Raw genomic sequence first — 13,814 nt, 5'->3', positions numbered from 1 at the left:
CGAGGTGTGCTATGATTGGCCAGTTAACCAGTGCGCAGTGATTGGTGGAATACTGCAAGCGTGTGAGGGAAATGTAACGCCTCTTACCATATTTGGAACATCAGGTTCCAAAGCAATTGTACTGACAGGCGGTCTTAGTCAACTCATACCACGAACTGATGTAGATTTGTGGGGGTGTGGTTACACGAGGCGTTTCAGACAGGTCCGGGTGAGCATTCACTTTTAGATAGAATGAATCTTTTGTTCAGACACTTTAATTTGGGCAATTTCACGTGTCTAATACATGCATGGGCAACTTATAACACACCAAAGACACAGAAAAACACGTATTCGCGCCATATGACCCCTTTAATACTTCACCAGAGCAGAATTAAAATGCATAAGCGACACATATCTGAGGATTACATCACTTTCTGTGACTGCGTGAACATCCGACCTTGCTGCTTTGTTTTGTTAACTCTGAAGCTGACAATAACTGTACATGTTAGAAATGACTAGTGTTAGTTTGCATCCGGATGTTTTTTGTCTGGTTGAAGAGGGTGCGGATATGACAGTACGGTCGTGTGTCCTTGTGGGTACAGCCAGCTAAGATGTGTGTTACCTGGTTGTAGAGAGCACACACGTGCAGGGCAGTGTTTCCGGAAGCGTTTTGAGCGCTCATATCTGCTCCATAGAACAGCAGGTGTTCCAGATGCTGCACATGTCCATGACGACAAGCCTGATCACGGACACACACATAAAAACTTTGCATTAATGTCACTGGTTTTATTTTTTCCTTCACAATCAATTTGTAATCATCTCTCTCTCTCACACACACACATTCTAACGTTCTCGGTTTTTGAAATGAGAAAGAGCTGAATTGTTTGTCTTTGTTTGGTGTTATCAATGTCACTTTCCTTTCCACCATAATTCAAAACATGTCCTCTCTGCATACTAATGTGTGCAGGATGGAGAAAAACGGTTTGAAGCTGTCTGTCTGAAAGAGCGAGAGAGCGAGAAAGATGCATATACCCATACTTCTTATTGTGGACCATGTGAACGTGTGCGTTGTATTTTTTCCATGAAAGAAAAGTGAAAAGTTGCAGATAATATGACCGAGATGAGATGTCTTAGAAGGCACCGTAGTGTATGTTCGAAAAGGGTTGTTACATTTAAAACTTTAAATGAGAGAAAGGACATAAAGTGTTATGTTCTCATTAAGTCCAACACGTACACACACACACACACACACACACACACACACACACACACACACACAACCGACAGATGTGAAAGAATGATTACAACATACACAGACAGGGTTGCCATAGGTTCTCTTCAGATAGAGGTCTGCTCAGACAGATGGATGAGAACATTAGAGAAAGGGAAACACACACACACAAAAGCCGTACAAACTGCTCTCTCTCTGCCATACTGTAAAATGTTTGTGTGTGTGTGTATGTTTGTCGGGTATTGGTGACAAAGTTTAATAACATGTCTGTCACATTTTTTGCCCTGATCTCATTCTGAGAATGAGCCGCAGGTTATACACTGTAAACATACAGCAGCAGTACAGCTGTGTATAAACACACACACACACACACACACACACACACACACACACACACGCACACACACACACACACACACACACACACACACGCACACACTCCTATCTGACCAATCAGCTCCATCCTCCCTCAGGGCATCTTTGCCTCCATCCATCCATCATGTTCCAGATGTCACACACTCTCTCTCAGCTGTTTTTCATAACCAGAACAGATAACGTAATCTCTCCTCTTTCCTCTGTCTCTCGCGGAGCAGGGACAAAAGAAACTACATTTGCATTTCAAGAACAGAATTTCATGCTTGCAGGGCGACAAAGGAATACTTTTAAAGTTTCTGATAAAACGATTTAGAAAAGTTGGGAAAAGCCTGCAGCATCAGTGACAGACAGAAAGGGACCATTTGGCCCTGGCAGTCCGATTTTTAATTGCCAGATATGCCAAATAGGACTAATATTTTGATAACTGACTAACATTTTTTTATAATGATTGGTTAAGCGTTTGTACAATTGAAGCCACAAATCAATAGCTTTTAATTATGAGTGACAGTAAGTGTTGATGATGCAATAAAGTTGAGCATTGATGTACTAAAACGACGGCCAATGACTGTGAGAGGCGATGAAACCTTGGCAGTTTCTCAATTCTAAGAACGCAAAGAACGGACTTGTGTTCTCACGTAGGCAGCCTCGGAAGAACGAACTTGGATGTTGATATCAAGAACACATGCGGGTACTTTCATGCGTTCTCTTTTCTTGTGTCATTGAGTATTGGAACCGGACGGTAATTGATGGAGAAGAGCGAGAACACGAGGACACAAGACCGAACACAAAATAGATCAAACCCCATCAGTGTAAATAAACCATAGTCAAAAACAGAAACGCATAAGGAATTTCAACACAGCAAGCGATGAAACAAATTTTGTTCACATCTGTGTAAGATAAAAACACATTTGAAAAGTTCCTCTCTTCTCTGTCGTTCTCTTCCTCTCTTTCACCCTTTTCAAACAGCTGAAAAGGTTAGATGTCACCAATGCAAATGTCACGCAGGGGCTACTTACTGAGAGAAATACTTAAAGTGTGTGTGCGTGTGACCTCCGAAACACAATCAGAGACAGAAAAGGGTCTGTGGAACAGGATGCAATTGTCCACGGGGTCAAAATCAAATCAAATCAAATCAAAGGGCCATAATAAACACTTTTTTTGCCATTGTATTTTTCGCTGAAGTCCCCTTTGTAAGTCAAGGTTTCTAGCACAAAAAAGCCCTTATATCATTTTTAGGGCCGTTTTTCAGCGTGTTTTTGACCCGTTCAACTTAACAGGCTGTTGTTGCTACTGTACCTTTAAAATCAACATGAAAACAAAACATTTAGAGCACCTGACCTATTTAAGTCCATATTTCACATCCCTTGTCTTATTGTGCCTAATTCATCCGTGCACGTTATTCAGAAGAAAAAAACTATCTTTACAATCTTTCATTAAAATGTAATAACTGGCTTCACCCCAGAAACAACTTTCTTTGTCTGCCAAGAGTATATAAGCCCTGTTTTCTTTTTCAAGTCTGGGTCCATTTTGGCACTGAAACTCCACTTCTTTCATTGTTTTTCTTTTTTAAACATACGGTTTTGTTCTGAATGACATCACATTACAGAAGTACCACTAATGGCATTCCCGTTCACAGATTTTATATATGTATGTGTTATGATTGGCTATTCTATGTACAGACAAAATTCTGACAGTCATTCGTCAGGTAGTTATTGTACACTGAATGAGAATCATGTAGAGAATATGTGGGGATCTTTTGGAAAAAAATGAAAGTATTATTTGATTGTGAAATATCTTGCATTGTAATTAAACTCATTTTGTCTATTGTGTGTTACCTGGTGTATCTCCTGCCAGCCGTTCTCGTCCATACAGCCCACCTGAGCGTGGTCATGCAGCAGGAGCTCACAGCAGTACGGGTCGCCCCCCACCATAGAGCTGTGATACAGAGGAGTAAGACCACGACTGTCTTTGTAGTCCGGAGACGCACCTAGATCCAGCAGCGTCTGCACACAAATACACATGGACACACATTTAAAAAACGAGTCAATGTATTTATGTAATTTTTTTTTCTTCATTTTTTTCATATAGTATAACTCTTCTAATGTGTATATACCAATATATTTTAATATACATCTTCTAATAGTACACAGTTAACCTAATATACACCCGTTAAAAAAATAAGAGACCATTTCAAATTTTATTTTGATAAGCTTTCTAGATGTATTGTGGTCATTTCAGTCCAGTATCTGTTGAATTTCAACTAAATCAAACGTCAGAAGTCATCCAACAGCAATGTGAAAGACTGACAGCATGACACATGAAAACCGTGATAAAGATTGAGGTTATTACATAAAAATATATATTTTGAACCTTTCCTACAATGTACAAATATTACTGTTACAGTAAAAAAATACAGAGCATCTTTTCTGTTATTTTCCCCTGGTTTTCCAGTTTTCATTTTTTGCAAATACTGCAAATAGAAACGATATTTTTATTTGAAATTCGGGAGAAATATTGTTAGTATTTCACAGAATGAAACAAAAAAGGATCATTTTACCTAAACACATGACTATAAATAGTAAATTGAGAAAAACTGAAAAGAATTTTGAAATGGTCTCTATGTTTTCCGCGGCTGTATATATATCTAACATTTCAACATCCTTTAAAAAATAATAACCTGCGATCTATAGGTGGAGAGTTACTTTTTTAAAGAAAAAGACATCATAAATTAGGTTTATACTTCTTACCCCATTGGTAAATTTCTTGCTTTAGGCACAAAGCATTTCTTACTCAAAGCACAAATTAAGTGTTTTTAAGACAATTTACCGAAGGTTAAAGCAAGTTTTTTAATTATATTAAATACTCAACATTTTCATATACTGTATACAATGTATACAGTATGATGTAGATACTGTGTAAGTCTTAGGCCACCATTAGATTTTAGCAATGGTGTTTATCATCATTTAAATCATTTTAATATTATTATAATTCAGCCAGAGCATACAGGATGTGTATGCCATTAAAAAAAATTGGAAAAAAAAACGGTTTCTATAGGCTATATAGTATTTAGCGTAACCTCATTACACTTGAACAATAGCACCTAAATGGAAACCTAATTTCTATTTATAATCTAATGACTTCAAGAAAATGAACCCAAATAAGTTAAGGATGTGCTTAGTGCCATGTTAGGTTTACTTTATATTTTGGCACCATACTGTACTGTATATCCTTTGAAGTTTTTTTTTAAGCAGCTTTGCTTCCAAATTCATCCTGTTTATGCCCATCACCTATTGATAAACACACCGTCGCTTTATAAAAAGACACTGCTCCGTTTTCACATTTGGACCTCCGAATCCGATGAGTAACATAGTAAACATAGTTTGTGAACGAGTCCTCCAACCCAGAAGAAAGATGTACAGATCATTACAAACACACCAAGCTTTCATACAACCCTCTGTCAGTGAACGCTTTTCATCTTTGTGCCACTCTGTGACTCATGTTTGGACACACAAACACACCCACTGAAGGACGGCTCGCACCACACACACCTCTGTTGTCTCTTTCAAGTATGTACGAGATGCCAATGTTCCCTGCCATTGTAGGCACAATGAGTGCGCGTGTATTTGTTACTCACAATAAGTGCCGTGTGGTTCTTGGTGCGCACGGCCTGGTGAAGTGCTGTAATGCCATCTCTGGTCCTGAAGTCCATGTGAGCTCCTCCATTCTTCAGAACCTTGATGAGCTCCGCACAACCTTCCAGCTGCGCCGCCATGGTGAACGGACACTCTGCCAAACACAATCCTGTTTTTGTGTCTTTCAAGTCAAGCCTGTATGTTTGTGGAGCACTTTCACAACACATACTGTTTCAAAGCAGCTTCACAGAATGTTACGTTGTACGGTCTTAAAGCCTTCAGCAAACAAGCCAAAGGCATCAATGCAAAAGGAAATAAATCCCAACAATACAGGCTTAAAAAATATGCAATATAGGGCATAATGGACTACATTTTTTATACCTTTTTAGTGAAGTCACAATACAATGTTTATTCTGCTGTATGGACAAGAGTGAACGCCAGCTTTTTTGTTTTGTGCACCACAGAAGAAAGGAAGGGTTTGAAACCACATATTTTTTAGAATTTTGATTTTGGGGTGAACTATCCCTTTAGGTTTTTTTGTCTCTCATCCTTACAAAGGTCAATGATATGTGAAGTGTGGTGTAATTCTTCAGCTCTGTATTTCTGGACAGGCCTACACCAAATGTGAGGTGCTCAACAACCAAAGGGTCATCGTTCTTTTATCTTTAACATTTACACGTGTGTATACGAACACAAACTCTTCCATTCCCGCCATTAACGTGGTTAGAGGTCAGTCCTAACCGGCTGCAAACAAACGCATGAATAAATCTGAATAAGTATGAGAATCATTTGCATAGAAGGTGATCTTGTCTTCCCAGCATGCACTGGGAGAGGTCAGACCTGACTGCACCAGAGTCAATCATGCAGAACATTCTTTTTCTTTCTTTCCCTATAAAAAACCCTGATATAAGAAGATTGACATTTTTGGCGAAAACTATTCATAAGATTTCAAAAACACCAATCAACATTTTAATGCCCCTCCTAAATTTTCTGGGGAAATTACAGACTTAAAATGTTACTGTACATATGTAAATAGAGTTTAAATGGATGTCGACATTTCATGAAAGTTCAATTTAAAAAAATCACATGAGGATGTCTCGTATAAATCATAATTCTGCTCTGCAAATTTGTTTTGGCTTTGTGCTGCTGTGTAAACTGAATGATAATATGATACTACGATTTTTATTTCCCAAAACATGTGAGGATTACTTAGCAGCTGAAAAAGGTTTATGTCTGCTATATCTTTATGCACAAACATACGCAGAAATTCTTTCCATTAGGTTAATATTACAGTACGTACCTCCAGACTCCGGGTCATGAAAGTTTGGGTCAAGCCCTTTCTCCAGGAACTTTGATACCCTCTCAACGTTCCTTTGCTGAACATATTCCATAAACTTCTTCAAGTTAGCCTGAGGGAATGAGACAGAGAGAGAGAGAGAGAGAGAGAGAGAATGAGAGCGAGGGAGACAAAGTGAGAGAGAGAGACATGTGGTATAAATTGAATAATGCAAAAGAAAGATAAAAGCAAAAACAGGCAAGTTTTCCCAAGCGTAAGAATCAGAGATGGAATGAAGCTTCACAGCAGCAGTGAGGACTTCATTTTAACTCCTACACACACAAAAACACACACTTAAGCCTTAATGAACACCAAATCTGTTGTTACAGCAGTCCTGATCCATAATCCATCATTTAATAACACATAACAACAACAGAATCCATTGAAGAGCAAGGGTAAATCTGTTTCCACAAGAATTCAAACCGCCAGTGTCTTAAAAACAGTTTTCTGGCAGAATCTTCTGATCTTACGAATCACAAACCTAGACTTTGTAGTATTAAAACAACATCAATGTAATTCTTGTGGATATTACGTAAGAGATAATGTAAAGTGAGCCAGTCGTTAGAACAAAATAAATCCCAGCAAGGCTTTTTATTGCCAAATAAAAAAATAATTGGACGTTAGATGTTGATTTGAATTGAAATTATTGTATTATGTAAGAAGAAAGACTATAGAGTGAAATGTGACCAATAAACCGTAAATGTGTCTTTTGGTGTGACATAGCAAAAATGATGCTACAGTTTTTCATATTATAAATATGAATTAATAATATAAAATAATATATAATTAACAGTTTGTTTTCTAAACTTTTGCTGTCACACACGTACAGTTTATTTTTCACTACCCATATACATTATGCAGACCAGTGGCTGTTATATAAAAAAATGTATGAAACAAAAATGACACACTTGACCAATCAGCATCAAGTATTGTTCAGAACTGATGTATCGTACTGGAATTAATTGTAACAAATCCCCGGCCTCACGCTCAACAGTTTGGTCTTTCCAGAAGATCAACCATTGAGCAAAACCTACAGAGTCAGCTAATACCCATCAGTTAGATAACACCAGCTCTGTAAACATCAGCAGGTTAACCACAAGCACACATACACACATTCACAGGAATGATCCGGGGTCAATATAAGTCTCTATCAACAGCACAGATAACATTCTGTTAAACTACAGAACTTAATTTTCACATGTCCTTCAGTTTGTAAAAACATGCAAAAATCCTCATTGCAGCAATGCAATGTTTGTTTTTAACAGTTTAGGGATAAAGTAGCGCAAAACTGAATACTGTATGTACAAGCTAGTGTACTAAAACTGCAATCTGTAACTTTTTTGGTTAAAGCAGAGGTAACATGCTATGTCATGCATTCTGCACTTCTTTACACTGTTAAACGTGCTGCTTCTCGTGCTTAACATGGTCAACTTGTTTAAAAACCAGTTGGATGTATGACGTAGTATTTCTGTGCTTGATACACTCCCCCCAGCACTCCAACTTGTTTCGGAAAGTTTTTTATTAGTCTGGATCCCTGTTTCGTAACAGGGACCCTATTCATTTTATTGGGCAATTCTCCCGGAAAAGCACGCCCACGGCAAGACGAAAGAAAGAGCCCACCCACACGCCAACCAACGAGCGATAGGAAGACCCGCTTATCAAGATTGGCTGCGCTGCGTCAAGACTGGCTGCGCTGTGGGCCTGCAGCTGCAGCTCGTTACTCTTGCGATAGTGAGAGAAGTTTGAGGTGTGTTTGTTTGTTCATGGCATTTCAGTGATGGATGTTATATAAACTGTGGATATAACGCTGGATTTCGAGATTGTTTGAAACTGATAGATGGCGCGGTCCCAATGCTAAAAGATGCCAGACATGAACTGCATGCGGTAAGTCAAACTAAGTCAAATGTTTGTTCTTTGTTGGCAATCGGTATGTACGTGCATAATGTAAAAACACGAAGAGATTAATGCGATGATCTGTTGTGTGCTCGTGCTGTAGTTCCGTCCCACCTGCCCGACCAGCAGCTCGTATTTTTCCAGAAATAATCGTACAGCTGTATCTCTCTTTTACAAATGTGATCAAACTAAATACTCTTCGAAGATACAACGTATACAATACTACTGTATAGGTACTCAAGATTAATATGAGATTGGCAGAAACTGGGTGTGTTACCTCATCTTTAAAGCGGCCCTAACACACGCGGTTTCTGCCAATCTCATATTAATCTTGAGTACCTATAGAGTAGTATTGCATACTTCGTATCTTCGAAGAGTATTTAGTTTGATCACATTTATAAAAGAGAGATACAGCTGTACGATTATTTCCGAAAGCATACGGCGCGTGTGGGGGGGTAGGCTGAACTAAAGCACGTGCGCACCCATTGCCAACAAAACACAGACATCAGTTTCACTCACCGCATACGGTTCATGTCCGGCATCTTTTAGTGCTGGGACGGCTCCATATATCAGTTTCAAACGATCTCCAAATCCAGCGTTATATCCACCGTTTATATAACATTCATCACCCAAATGCAGTGAACAAACAAACACCTGAACTTCACGAACGTATGCTCTCTCTCTCTCTCTCCTGCACACAAGTGAATGTGACGTCTGCGCATGCTCCTTCTCCTTCTCCTGCTCTCCTTGCTGCCGCGTGGGCGTGCCGCGTGCTTTTCCGGGAGAATTGTCCAATAAGGGACTAAGAAAAATTGTTACGAAACAGTTTTATATGTTCAAAAAAAACTTTCCGAAACCTGTACGATCGCTGGGGGAGTGTATCGAGCACAGAAATACTACGTCATACACCCAACTCGTTTTTTGACAAGTTGACCATGTTAAGCATGAGAAGACAGCACGTTTAACATTGTAAAGAAGTCAGAATGCATGACACACCGTTGCAGCACCCCTTTAAAGGAGATTTTGGGGGCATTTAGCGGTGAGGTTGCGAATTATAACTAACGTCTCACTCCATCCCTCCCTTTCGAAGCACTACAGCGGCCACTTATAATTAGACTAGATTTGGTTCTGATACACAGGCCTTTACGTAAGATAAGTTCTTGCATTCAAAAACAGCCAAACAGAGACAACTGAAAGGAACAGAATGCACGTTCAAGACAAATTGCAGAAGTATTTTAAACTGGATATGGCTTAAAAACTTCCTACAGTATGTACATGGCTGACAGTGATGATGGTGCTTTAAAATAAAGTGACTTAAAATAAAGACTTTAAAGTGCAAACTGCCCAACAGCAACTGTGTTACGCTCTTAAAAGTAGAGGTGCTTCACGATGCCATAGAAGAACCTGTTTTTGTCTAAATGGCTTCATAAAGAACCTTTAACAAGGTTCTTTGTGGCAAAAAAAAGATCTTTAGATTATAAAAGGTAAGAAAGAGATGGTTCTTTAAAGAACCTTTGACTGAACGGTTCTTTATGGAACCAAAAATGGTTCTTCAATGGCATCGCTGTGAAGAACCTTTTACGCACCTTTATTTTTAAGAGTGTAGTTAAACCACCAGTGATAAAATCTCAATACTTATGTTTCTCTGTATGAACAGGGCGTTACATTAGCATAACTGTATCTAACCGTCTCTGAGATCCTGCAGCTTGTTACATAAAACCCTCGCAAGATCGAGGCTGGCCAAAGACACACACACACTCGCACGTGCATTCACACACACGCTCTCACACCTGTCCCCTGCCAAAAGCAAGTAAAAGGTGTGGTTTTCTCACCATGCGTGGCGTGAGCCGCTCTCCGGCGTCTTCATCTACTTTGATCTGCTTCAAGTCATCTCACCACACTGACTTCAGTCCGACACGCTACCATCTGAACACACACTCGCTCACACATGCTCTCTGTGGCTCCTCCTTTCCATGCCGTGAAGGCTAGAAACTCTCTATCTGTTCTCTCTCACCCTTGGCCACTCAAGCTGTTGTTATGGAGATGGATACAAAAGAATGGTTGGAGAGGGAGAGTTGAGCGTAAAACCTCTAGCGGTTATTTGATGCGAGTAATCTCATTGGATGGTGGAAAACCGACAGCTTCTGTGCCGTTTAACATAGTGAAGAAACTAATCATAATGAAATGTCACAGCTCCGTGTCTCTCGCTGGACGTCTTTTGTATATATTGGGTCTACCACACAGCTGGAGTACAGAATTCAGCATATGCGATGCAATCTCACTCAACTGAATGAGCTGCATGTTGTCCTTTGATATACCATTAGTCAATTACTTGATGATACGCCAACGTCATGTACACTGAAGCATGCACATCTGCCAGTATTGCATGACTGGGTTGGGATTTTTTTGTACTCAATTTGCATGGGCAAACATCAACCCCAGTATTGCTGGGAGCCTCTTATAATCGGATCAGAACAGAATCCATATCCACGGATTTCTACAGAATGGGAGATTCTGAAAGTTCTGCTCAGCTGTATTGAAACATTTTGTTTGATTTGATGATGCTTTCAACTAGCAATTCGAATATTACACCATTGAGCTAAGGTGCTCAAAAATGTCCATATTGGACCCAACCATGGGTTAACACCACTCAGCTAATACGTATATAATAAATAGATATATCTCGGAAGACCTCTTATGAGGTCAGGGTAGCCGATAAATTACTTCTGACATATACAGGCCATCTCCTGCTTGGAGAACGAGGATATATGAAACACACACACAAACACCTTTTTCTATGCTATTGCTCTTTGTATAGTAGAAGAATATTATATGGTTGGAAGTACACTAAAACAATGAAATACATCAGACTAGAACAGTGTAAAACACAAATAGGTTCATGTAAACTTTAGGGAAACTATAAAAAGGACAACAATATAAACTGGACTGGACCTCATAGTGGTTCCTTTGAATGAATAGATTACCAGCCATGGGATCATTTTAAACCAGGATATAACCAAGTTCAGCCTCACAATACCAGGCCACACGCTGGCATTGTATAAAGCAAGCGTGGTAACTTTAGACACAGAACACTGAGATGCACAGAGAACAGGAAGATGGGAGTAAAAGAGTGAGATTTAAAATGATTTTTTCTGTGAATAGTAAAATACTTAGAGATAGACATTCTGGATTGAGTTCAGCTTAATATGGAACCAAACCAAGACTCACTCTATATGTTCTATGAGAATGACTGAACAGACAGTGTCATAACCAGGTTATTTATGTTTACTCATAGTTACAGCAATAAAAACATATATAGTATACACTATACTCCATTCTATAAATTCAATAATTAGATCAATTCAACGTATAGCAAAATAAAAATAATAATAATAAAATGACAAATGCATATTAACAAATTGCTAAAAATTCTATTACAATTAACATTATAAAAATGTGAAATATTAACTGCACAATAACTGCACAGTCGGAGACCCAATAAGTTCTTTTCTTATTTTTTTTATTTATTGAGGGAAAAAAATCAATGGACTGGTGCTTTAAAGAACCAATAAGAATAGAACAAATATAAATCTATAATGTAGCTTTAAAACGTCTTTAATGCCCAAAGCATCATAAAATCACTTCAAAAACATATAGAGAAAACTGCTTATTAGTCTTTATTTTTTTATATTGTTCAATTGTGGTATTTCTAGTACGTCTATAGTAAAACATTAAGTAGATCTCATACTTCTAATATATTATTTAGCAAGATTATATAACCCTTCTATCAAAAGGCCATACTGGAGGGAACTACTGTTCTTCTGTAAGAAAAGCTGGCGCGTCTCATGTAAAGCTCATAGTCTGTTTGTGTAGTCACTGGGTATGAACCATCAGCCCATGTTAGCCAACATATGGAATATTAATAGTGACAAGACCTCACGATACACAGAATTCCACTGCACGCACACATCACTGTCAAAGCACAAATGTTAACACTAGGAATAATGTGCTTCACATTCAGTGATGATTCACTTTCCCACTACACTTCTGTGATACGATACGGTGTAATTCTACCAAACAGATGAATGAGTACAGGCACAAAATACCTCAAAAATCAACTATGTAAACTGTAAAACAAGTGTCTTGTGCTGTTGCACAATAACACAGTCGGGGAAAAAGAGATAAGATTATCTTGTTATGCATAAAGTGTTTGTAATTGCATGTTGTATAAAGAGCTTATGCAAAACAGTTGCAAATGAAAGAATCCATAGAACTTAAACAGGATCAAGTCAAGATGAGACAAGATGATGTTGATGCCAAAAGAAAAAGGACAAATCTGGCATTGGGTATTAAGGGAAAATACAGGTAGGCCACATTTTTGGGGTATTCATGGAAATTTAAACCACACCAACTTCCAAGAAACTATTCAAACATCTTCTCAAAGAAAGAGCCGGGTGTGGGTGTAAACTTAATTTTGTGTGTTAGACATTAAAGTAATAGTTCACCTTTAAAATTAAAATTCATCATTTACTCACCCTGTTGTCATTTTAAACCCGTGTCATTTTCTTTCTTCTACAAACCAAAAAAGAAGATATTTTGAAAAATGTCTAGTTGATTATTTTTTTTGCTTGTGAAGTATCCCTTTAAAAACACAAACTGAAACTACATTTACATTGATGCATTTGGCAGACGCTTTTATCCAAAGCAACTTACATTGCATTATACTATACATTTGTTTCTAAGTACGCCAAATTAAGTTAAGTCTAAGTTAACGCCATGCTCTTACCACAGAGCTACAGGAAAGCTGAAAACTACCGTGCACAATATGGCAACAGCCACAAGACATAATAAGTAATCCTTTATGAACATACACAAAAAAACAACACAAAAATCATATACATCACATCATGTTAATCAGTAAGCCTTTCATATCAAATAGTTTATTAGTGCACAACGCTATGAATTCAAGTCATGTTGTAGTGCGTACAGATGCAGTTCCCTTCCCCCAGAGTCAGGCTGTGTGTGTTGTACTGAATCTGGGTTAGGCCAATGTCGGTGCCCGCAGGGCAATCTCTGCCACACCACTAAACTAAGTGACCCAAACAGCACCGACCCGCAACGAATCTGGCCAGAGAAGTCCTATTCACAGTTTACCTCCACCACAGCACACTCGCTATCAAAGGAAAAAGTCAATGTAATAGCAAAGGTTCATTGTGTATTATTTAGGACCCTACTCTACAGTTTTCAGGTTTAAATGCATTTAGATATGAAATATGCAGGGACATGACAGAGACATGTATGAGAGAGAGAGAGAGAGAGAGAGAGAGAGACAGAGAGGAATAGAGAGAGAGAGAAAGAAAGAAAGAAA

The 13,814-nt window shown here is 38.5% G+C and overlaps 1 protein-coding gene across 7 annotated transcripts in view; it reads right to left on the bottom strand.

Annotated features, from left to right (window-relative positions):
• Nucleotides 1-13,814, bottom strand: part of shank3a (SH3 and multiple ankyrin repeat domains 3a) — a 157,940-nt gene that overhangs the window by 90,199 nt on the left and 53,927 nt on the right. For 6 of the 7 annotated variants that reach the window (XM_057347983.1, XM_057347981.1, XM_057347982.1 and 3 more), the window contains 4 exons: nt 6,518-6,626; nt 5,220-5,371; nt 3,421-3,588; nt 602-718 (listed from right to left, as the gene is read on the bottom strand). In XM_057347983.1, the coding sequence (XP_057203966.1) occupies nt 602-718; nt 3,421-3,588; nt 5,220-5,371; nt 6,518-6,626 (546 nt within the window). Of the gene's footprint in view, nt 1-601; nt 719-3,420; nt 3,589-5,219; nt 5,372-6,517; nt 6,627-10,278; nt 10,389-13,814 lie in introns of those variants that run through there. The other variant, XM_057347985.1, reaches the window with a different exon arrangement.

This window comes from Triplophysa rosa, linkage group LG12, assembly GCF_024868665.1.
Source record: "Triplophysa rosa linkage group LG12, Trosa_1v2, whole genome shotgun sequence".
NCBI lineage: Eukaryota > Metazoa > Chordata > Actinopteri > Cypriniformes > Nemacheilidae > Triplophysa > Triplophysa rosa.
The sequence above is the reverse complement of the archived record's forward strand: the minus strand, read 5'-3'. Positions and strand labels throughout refer to the sequence as shown.